The 9,715-nt window shown below is 53.2% G+C and overlaps 1 protein-coding gene across 1 annotated transcript in view; it reads right to left on the reverse strand.

The window, feature by feature from the left end:
• Positions 1-6,259, reverse strand: part of Clstn3 (calsyntenin 3) — a 30,997-nt gene extending 24,738 nt beyond the window's left edge. The window contains 6 exon segments of the mRNA XM_052721195.1: positions 352-537; positions 748-897; positions 1,169-1,377; positions 2,995-3,190; positions 3,616-3,738; positions 5,920-6,259. Coding sequence (XP_052577155.1) covers positions 352-537; positions 748-897; positions 1,169-1,377; positions 2,995-3,190; positions 3,616-3,738; positions 5,920-5,983 — 928 coding nt within the window. The 5' untranslated portion in view covers positions 5,984-6,259.
• Between the last annotated feature and the right edge of the window lie 3,456 nt (positions 6,260-9,715).

Raw genomic sequence — 9,715 nt, forward strand, 5'->3', positions numbered from 1 at the left:
GAAGCAGCGGATGAGGAAATGGGAAGGAATTAGGAAAGGGGGCACTGGCAGCCGACCATTCACCACCTCCTGCAGCCTTTCAAAGACAAGAGAAGGATAGCAATGTCTCTCATTAACTCAACCCATTCACCAGCTCTCCATTGCTCCCAAATACTGTTCTGTGGTGCCTCTAGTGCCAGATCCAGCGGTTCATCACCTGCCCTCTGGGCCACCAAAGCTACCCACAGGCCTCACCTCCCATGGGAGATATACACACCTGTGACGGCCCCAGGAGTCAACTTTCAGAAAAGGGACAGAGAAGGTGAGGGATGACTGGGAAGGGATGCTCCTGGGGGAGGGGGACACACGCACCACAGAGCTTCCGCAGTGCCCTTTCCGAGTAGTTGTCTCGGTCGCATCCCTTGGCCACATGGCTGGTCTGCAGCTCTATGGTGGCCTGAATGTTCCACAACGGTTCATCACAGGTCTCCAGGCGGATGCCCGGGAACAAAGCCAAGCTCCCAGCTCCCGGGGCATACTCAATCCTTTTGTTCCAGCCTGCACAGGTAAGACAAGAGAAGGCAGATGGTAAGGCAGTCCCCTCCTGCCGTGAGCACTGACCGTCTGCAGCTCCTAGGAAAACCACCTGCCCGGAAATGTGCTTCCAGCACCTACCCTACCTTCCGTGGTCATCAGACGGGGTAAGAGAAAAATGTGAAAAAAGCGACATGACGAGATTTACAAGCAGGTCCCCGCCGAGTGCCTCACCTTGCCAGCTGGGCTTGCAAGTGGGCTTCACCTGGATCTCCACCTCCGCATCGTCTGCTGCCCGCTTCTTCCCACAGTCGTACGCTGTCACTGTGAACTTGTAGAGCTTCTCACCACTGTACTGCAGCTTCTCTGTGTTCTCGATGTTGCCTGGGGTAGGAAACAGGAGGATAGACAGACAGGTCAGGTGCGCTAGAGGAAGCCCAGGGAGGCACAGGAAGCAAGTAAGCATCAGCGGGAGCATTTATCCGCAGAACGTGGGAAGGAGGTATCCGGGAAGAAAAGGGCCCTCACACAGGGACAGCGTACGAGGAAATGAGGGTCCGTGGGGAGGGGCAGGAGTAAAGAGCAATGCCCTGGGTCAGTCATCCAGAGAGCAAGAGGGTGCTGGGCAGCGAGAAGGGACAGAGAGAAGGCTCACCGTCATTGTCGATGAGGAAAGGGGTGTTGGGTGTAAGGATCTCATAGTAGCAGATCTGGCTGTACTGAGGGGAACAGTCCCCATCAATGGCTTCCACGCGTAAGATGCGATCATACAGCTTCCCCTCTGTCACCGCAGCACGGTACAGGCGCTCCACAAACACTGGGGCAAACTCATTCACATCATTGACCCGAACATGCACGGTCGCCCTGCACCCACAGGAACAGAACGGACATGGAAGCATTAGGCAGCTGCAAACACCGAGCAAAATGCAATCAGGAATCCAGATGGGGACGGAGAGGAGGAGGGAGCCAGTCTACCCTTGAGACGGCCCGTCCCACTCCGCAGGGCACTCATAACAGATATAAAACCATACAAGGAGAGGGCCCAAGGAAAGGGCCAATGACTGGGAAAGAAGGAGCAAGCCTAGAGAACACCAGAAGCCATCTTGGTGATTTCTGTCCAGAAGGCTGGAGAGAAGGAGGAGGAAGAGAATAAACAGGTTCAGTACATATCTAATACCTTTCAACTGCCTGCTCCTGCCTATCTACACAGCTCATAACACACACAGATCTCAGTGTAGTTGGGGAACCCTCAATGGGATGCCAAGGTGAGTGGAATGGCCAAAACAATAAAAACAAATAAGTAAATTTGGCAGGTCCCTGATTTAACAAAAGTCAAATCTTACAGAAGAAATGAGAAAGATATAGACAAAAAAAAAAAAAGTTAAAACCAGCCATCAGGGAAGTGGCATTTGACGGGGAGTCATAAGTTGATACATCTGAGTAGTTCACCTGTCTAAACTATGTCTCAGCCATGGCCCTTCCCGACTCACACACCTTCCCAGGCAAACAGAGCTGGGTCTAGGACCTTCATTCTATGCCCTAAGAGCCAGGCTCCAGGGAAACTGAGTCACAAAGAACTTTCTAACCTCTGATGCCTCTCAGTGGCCCAGGATCCCTTATTACTGGTCTGTCTCCCATCGTCTAGTGAGAAGTTGGCTGGTGACAGAATGTAGGTGTCTGAGAGCTGGTCCTCTTCCATGCTCTCACCATCCCTCCCTTCCCTGGCCCCTCCCAGCTGTGTGTGTGTGTGTCACACGCCCCATGTATGCTGTGTGCTGCAAATGGAGCGGAGGGCCACGTGGAAGGGTCTGGCTGCGTGTGGAATGTTCTCATCTCTTCCTCGCTGTTTGTCTTGCCGCTGCCCAATGCCCATGTGCTGTGCAGCAGGTTTGAAGGGACACACTTTTTATACCAGCCATCTCCCATAAGCTTCCTAGCAACACCTCTGTCGTGTAGACAAAGAGAAGCAAGTCCAGAATGTCTGAGTACATTATCCAAGGTTGCAAGAAGCAAAGTGGGATGAGTGGCCACTGAATCCTCCTGCACACTTGTGACCTTGACCGGAGATCCCTGAACTCTATGAATAGCAGGGGTAGGGTGACGTTCAGTCAGAATGGTCAGGGACTATGGAAGGCTACGTTAGAACAAACAACAAGCAGTTGACACAGAGAAAGAATAAAGTGGGCATTATTACTCATTTTTGGTAGGAACTTTGTCAGAGTAAATTTGGGGCTGGAGACATAGCCCATTGGCAGAGGGCTTCCCTGGCACTGAGAGGCATCAGAGGTTAGAAAGGCTGTGGGTTCCATCCCCAGGTTCCGGTTGGTCTATCCTCTGCCAACAAGAGGCTGAAAGGACTGAACTGGCTGGACTAAGCGTCACAGTCTCAGCTTACGAAGGAGAGCCCCATCTCTGAGAGACCATTGTTGAAGGAAGGAGAAGGGTGCCATAGCAAACAGGCATGGGGTAGGTTTCCCTCACTTGTGAGACTTCTTGGTGTTGGTGCCATCGGGCCCCTCGCCACAGTCATAAGCCTGGATGGTAAAGGTGTGTTCCTTCTGGGCCTCACAGTCCACAGGCTCCTTGGCCCGGATCAGCCCTTCACCTGTTGCCTTGTCCAGGATCACAGCCTCAAAGGGTACCCCAGATCCATGCAGCCGGAAGCCACAGATCTCACCTGGCAAGGCAGGAAGAGAAGAAATGAGTCCCCACGTGACCCAGAGCATCTCCTTCCAGCCCTCAGCCTCCTTGCCTGGGTCGTGCCCAGCTGCACATCTCCTCCCAAACTCCAACCCCTTCTCCTGATGACATGAGTGTCAATGATCCCCAGCTTCCCTGAGCACCACACTCAGAGCCAGCAGGGCTGAGGTCTGCAAAATCTCTTGTGTTTATTCCCTGGCTGCTCAACTCTGACACACTTTGCTACATCTTCATTCTTCTGTGCAGCCCATCCCCCTTCTTGCACCTCCCTTTCCCTGATGCTTTCCCCAGGCCTGTGCCCCCCTTCCCCATCACTCCCGCTACCAGGACCTCCCACCCCTCTCTTGCTTTCTGTCTTCCCAGTCATTTTTCCCAATCCCACCGCGCGGTAGCCCCAGTTACCTGCATAGCGCAGCGGGGCATCTTTATCCAAGGCAAAGAGTGGTGGATTCAACAGGACCGTGTTGTCGTTCTCCATGACAATGCCCTGGTACTCGGCCTCGATCCATGGCTTGTGCTTGTTGGCTGGCCCCACCCCAGGGAGAAGAGAGAAAGTACTTATGAGCTGACCCTCCACTCCCAGGATGCAGCCCTTGTTAAGCCCACACCCTAGATCAACACCCTTTCCAGGCCTCGCCACCTTGCAGGAGGGAGAAGAGTGCGCACAGAAGGACTCAGAGGCTCTGTAGGAGGTCACAGCCTTCCGTAGAACCGGAGAAGCAGCTTCCATGGCAACTACCTCCCTGTGAGGAAGGGACCACTCTCTCCCCCTGGGGATCATGGTTAAGGGTAGAGAATCTCCTAGACTGTCTTTTTGTCTCAGCAAATGGTGACTAAGGACTCAAGAAAAAAAAAATGGTGGCCCTTAGAAGGTCCTGGGAAAGGACAGGGATGAGTGAAGGAAGAGTTCAGACTAGGGAAGAGTATTGGCCAATTTCCTGTGATCTCAGTGGTTTATCCTCCCCGATACTGAATTTCAACCCAAATCCCTTCACTCTATACTTCTCCAAGTCCGGCCCAGACTCCAAGCCATTCTCCCAGGAAAAGAGAGAGGAAAGAAGTATATAGGGCAGTCGCAGGGGGGGCAGAGAGGGGCAGGGAGAGAGCAGAGCAATCAATCAATGACAAATGACTGGACCCAGCAGAGCGACGACGTCCTAGGGGATTATAGAGCTGGCCTAGAAACACAGCAAATCCCTGCCTTACTTCCCATCCCCACACCCGAGAGAATGCAGTCACAACCAGTACGTTTCTAGGTCCTCTCAAGACCTCCACACCCCACAGTTCCTGAACTCTTAAAGACCTATGACCGAATCCTAATTTTCTCTACCCTACGTACATCACCCTTTCTCCCAGATGCTCTCAAGTAGAAACTCTTCCCCAGGACCAACTCCCCTCAAGCTCTTGAGGGGCTACAGGAAAGGCACGCATATCACTTCGACCTCATCCCCAGACCCCGCCTCCACCACCTGATCTACCTAATCCCATTGGGCCCATCCATGCTCCCAAAGCCAGACCCAGAGAGGGGAGGATATGTCATCAGAGGGAAACTGAGTCACCGGAGGACTCTCACCCCAGTATTTCATGATGAGCAAGAAATTCTGATTTCTGTTCATTCCTCTAACCACAGGCCAACAAACGCCCTGGAAAATGCAGGCCTCACCATTTCATGAGGGTGACCGCCATAAACCTCTTCCCTAACGGGGGCCGAAGAGAAAGCCTCAAGATGGTATATGGGAGGCCAAGTGGGAAGTGATAGGAGGCTGGAGAGCCAGGAGGACCATCCCGAAGTAGGAGCTCCAGCCAGACATGGAAGACGACAGACAGAACCACCAAGGACAGAGTCAGGCATCCTGCAAGCTTGTGTCTCCTGTGGCCCCTGAGCCCTTCTCCCCGTCCCCTCCTGTGGCTGTCCTGTGTCCATTCTTCTTGGCTGCCTCCTCCCCCACTTCTCACCTTTCCTGCTGATTTCCCTCCCTCCTTCTGCCTCTACCTTTCTCCTTCCCCACCCCTTCTTATTCCCTTCCCACTCCTCCTCTCCCTTCTCACCTCTTTCCTGGGGCACCCCACACCCCTTTCTGCCCTTTCCAGCCTTTCTCCCTCCCTTCTGCCTACCTGAACCCTCTGCCCCTGGCCCCACCCTCCCCCTCCCCCCTGACGGTCTCACCCAACTGAATTTATCTGCTGTCTGCCAGAGAGGGCAGCTGTGGTCACCCACCACCCAGCGGATGCATGCAGAAGGGTTTGGATGCAGAGGGACACAAAAAATATACGTGCTCGGAATTGCTGAGCTGTGGTACACAGTTTCTCCCCAGATGGATCGGCCACACACCCTTAGTGTGCACACCCAGTGAAAACGAAGCTGAGGGAATGTCACCCTCGGAGAGCAAGTTCCTTTGAGACAGGAGGTGTCTAGCAGCATGGAGGAGTTGGGGGAGGGGGGCAGAGAGACCCTAGGTGGGAATGGAGACCAAATACAAGCAGGATGCTGGGCGAGCACATGTAGAGATGGACCAGAGAGGAGGAGGTGGCCCTTGGAGGTGAGAAGGGTGAAGGGAAGAGGTCTGAGGAAAGGATGGAAAGAGGCAGTCAGAAGGGAAAGGACACCTGTCATGCGCCAGAGTCTCGACATCTCCTTCCCTCCATACCCCCACATCACTCAGCCCGACGCCCCAGTTCGGAGGCCCCCATCCCGGTCTCTCTCACCTTTGTTGCCAGAGCTGAGCTGGAGCAGAGAGGCCATCAAGAGGGACAGCAGCAGGAGGATCATGGTGCGCCGTAAAGCACGCCAGGCCAGGCGTTCCCGTCCCCTGGGAGCCTCAAGCCTGCTAATGCCACCTTGGGGGAGGGATGCAGAACGTCTGCAAGGAGGGGAGGGCAGTGGGACAAGATCAGAAAGGAGCTTGCTGACCGCGCTGGTCCATACAGCAGATGCGTGCAGACCCGCTCGGTGGCCGAGACGGAAGACTTGCTGTGGCTTCCCTTGCTCTCCAGCCCAGCGTCCTCACTCTCGCTCTCTCTCTGGCTCTCTCACTCACTCCCACCCCATCCCCGCTACTGCAGGATGACATCAGCACAGCCAGGCAAGGATTGATGGGGCCGCTGGCCAATTGGAAGACCGGGGGCGCCAGGTGCTGCAGGGAGGGTAGAGAACCAATGCGACTGGGGAGCAGGGGCGGGAGAATGTGTTAGGGCTTTTTCCCCTGGCTGCAGTTTGGAGGAGCAGAGAACTGTGGGGGCTAGAGAGGAAGCTGGAAAGCCGCGGGGGGGGGGGGGGGGGACATCGGAAGACCTAGCTGAAATCCCGGAGGTGGGGTGAGGACGGGAGACGTCAACAGACTTGAGGTTGGCCAAGAGAGGCAGTATCCACGTCACCCACCCCCAACTCTGCATTAACCTCTTTTCACAGCCCGTTCCGTCAGCTAGTCCCTGCTGTGTGCTTTCTGGGAACCGGGAGGCAAAACCTTCAGCATGAACACGAGAAATTCTAGCATTTCAGTTTCAACCCAGGGCCCCACGGGAACCAAAGGAGGGACAGCAAAAGCATGACAGGGGCCTGAGATGAGGAAGAGGGGGGACTTCCTGCACCCCTGTCCGCATAATCCACCAGCACCTGGAATGTCAAGCTCTCTTTCTCCTACTGCTTACAGTCCCTGAATTCCCGACCTTAAACCATGATGGAGCCACCCTACAGCTTGTGAAGCCAGAGACAAGAGCATGGGCCAGTTTGGAAGACTGGTGGGCAGCTGGGGGCAGGATATACAATAATTTCAATATCCCACCCAAGCCATTATGATGATGTGTCTTGATAAGAGTGACAGGTGATGGTATCCAGGACTCGGGATTGAGAGGAACACCCTGGATCCCAAACCAGAGTATAAAATCCTCAGCCCTCCCTTGCCTTCTCTTGAACTCAACACTCACTGAGCTTCGATTCCTCCGCCTCCCTCTTACACGTCCTGGAAGATCAAAAACACCAGTTTAAGGACCACATTCAGCCAACTGTGAGGGAGCTGTGGAGGCCTGGGGGTCCAGGCCTTGCTTAAATGTGGCTCCTGCCTAAGAAGTTGTTCTCACCTCCTTCCCTCACACCTCTGAATATCCCGAATATCCCCCTTCCCTCACACCTCTGAATATCCCGAATATCCCCCTCACACCCTCAGTCTAAGAATAAAGCTAGAACGAATAGCTGCTCCACACTGCCATACCATGGGGAGCCTCCAGAGGGAGCCCTCCCTCGGGTTCCCAAACCTGCCAAAAAAAACGGCAGGAAGGCCAAAAGTGGCACTCAGAAAATTCAAGTTTTGAATGATTGACAGCTCCAAGGTCATTTCATAGAAAAAGCTGAGACCAGGCATGACTTTGTCAAGCTCCTGCCTCTCCTCAGTCTGCAGACACCAGATCAGAGCTCATCACTGGGGAGGGGGGCTGGGGGGGACCTGGACCTTCCCACACTGCATATGGAGGCTGGTCTGGAAGGCTGTGAGCCTCCTCTTCCAGATAGCCTGATTTCTCAGTCTGTTCCCGTCTACACTGAACACAATGCCTCCCAACCTGTTCCAGAAGAACTTGGAGGACTACCTGGAGGCCCTAAGTCATGACCTCACCCTTTCAGACCTTCTGGGTTCCCCTTCCTCCCGCTCTTCCCTTCCTCCTCTAGGTCCTGCTGAGAAGCCATGCTGGAGCTGATCGGACACCCCACCTGATGGCTTAGGATCCATTTCCTTCCAGGCACTGCCCTTCACAGCCTTGACACAGCTGTTGCAGGCAACAAGCCCCTGGCTAGCCCGTAGAGCCCTTCGTAAGACTCAATCTCCACGGGCATCATTGTGGCTCGGAGGAAGGGAGTACCGCTGAGGCCGGACAAGATCAGCCACCAGCGCACCCACAGAGTGGTGAAGTCTCTCAGCTCCTTCTGGGCCGGCCTTATGGAGCTCGAGGCGGAAATGGAGTTTGAGGGGGATCTAAGGATTGTGGGTGGATGAAAATGCCAGGTACTTTCCCTTGGGCTGACAGGGCACAGGGAGATGAACAGGGGCCTCCTAGCAATGTGAGCCAGAACAATGGCCCCTCCAGCCCAAGCCAGGGACAGTGACCACCTAAGCAGGCCATGGGATCCCCAAATAACGGTCTCTGGGACCAAGAAGCTCCTACACTCCCCAGCTCCTTCCTATCTCTTCCTTGCCTCTTTTATGTTTTTAATAGAAGAGTTAATTCAGTTTACTTTATCTTCTAATTTTTTTTTTTCGTTTTTCGAGACAGGGTTTCTCTGTGTAGCTTTGCACCTTTCCTAGGACTCGCTTGGTAGCCCAGGCTGGCCTCGAACTCACAGAGATCCGCCTGGCTCTGCCTCCCGAGTGCTGGGATTAAAGGCGTGCGCCACCACCGCCCGGCCGTTTATCTTCTAATTTTTAAAAATTTCTTCTTTTGATTATTTTTTATATGGATGGATGTTTTGCCTGCACATATCTGTGCACTACATGCATGCCTGGTGCCTGAGGAGGTCAGAAGAGGGTATCGGGTCCCCTGGAACTGGAGTTATGAGTTATGAGAGTTATGAGCTGCCATGTGAGTGCTGGGAATTGAACTCATGGCCTCTGGGTGAGCAGAGAGTGCTCTTAACTACTGAGCCACCTCTCCAATCTCTTCCTTGCCCCTTCTCAACATCAGTCACAAGAACAAAAAGGACAGGCCAGCGAGCAAACATCTGTTCATCCTGGAGCCTGTGACACTAGGTCTCTGACTTGTTTGTTTGCTTGTTTGTTTGTTCTTGACTTCCTTCCTGTTGCCTGAGGACTCTGGGCTAAGTCAACTGTGCCCATGCTTTCCGCTGCCATCTGTTAACTGCCCTTGACATTTCTTCTTCTGCCACGGCCAGCGCCTGAGCCCCAGAGTAATGTTCTCAGTCATCTGTAAAACGTTTTCATTTGTGTGCCCAAAGTCAAATTTGAATTCCTTATCTCCTCAGTCCCAAGCTCCTCCACTTTCATATTTACTGTGTCTGTGGATGGCTATACCAGACAGACCTTAGCCACACAGATGCCCCCTTGTTTTCCTATTGCCACACATCCCCCCTCCCCCGCCCCGCTGCCACATGCACCACATCCAGAATTACTTCCTGCACCAGCCAACATGGTAGCTATTTGGCATGTAATTAGTCCAAATGGAAATGTGCTAAGTGTAAAATACATACCACGTTGTAAAATAGTATCAAAAACATGTCCAATTTTCTTATTGCTCACATGCTGAAATTATAGTATTTTGAATAGTTTATATTAAACAAAACATATTCCTAAAATTGAATGTACTTGTTTCTCTTTGGTCTTCTAAAGGTCTTCCTAGGATATTTTACGAATGTGGCTTGCATTTATGACTTTTATTTCTATCGGCTGGCACTCTGCTAAGTGTCGGTCTGCTGTTCCTCCCTTCCTAACTAAGGCCCTTATTTCTCACCTGCCCCAAATTGGTCCCCAATCTTAATCCTCCCTTAACCAGGTTGCAT

The sequence above is a fragment of the Peromyscus californicus genome, unplaced genomic scaffold, assembly GCF_007827085.1.
Source record: "Peromyscus californicus insignis strain IS unplaced genomic scaffold, ASM782708v3 Scaffold_6__1_contigs__length_162567912, whole genome shotgun sequence".
Classification (NCBI taxonomy): Eukaryota; Metazoa; Chordata; class Mammalia; order Rodentia; family Cricetidae; genus Peromyscus; species Peromyscus californicus.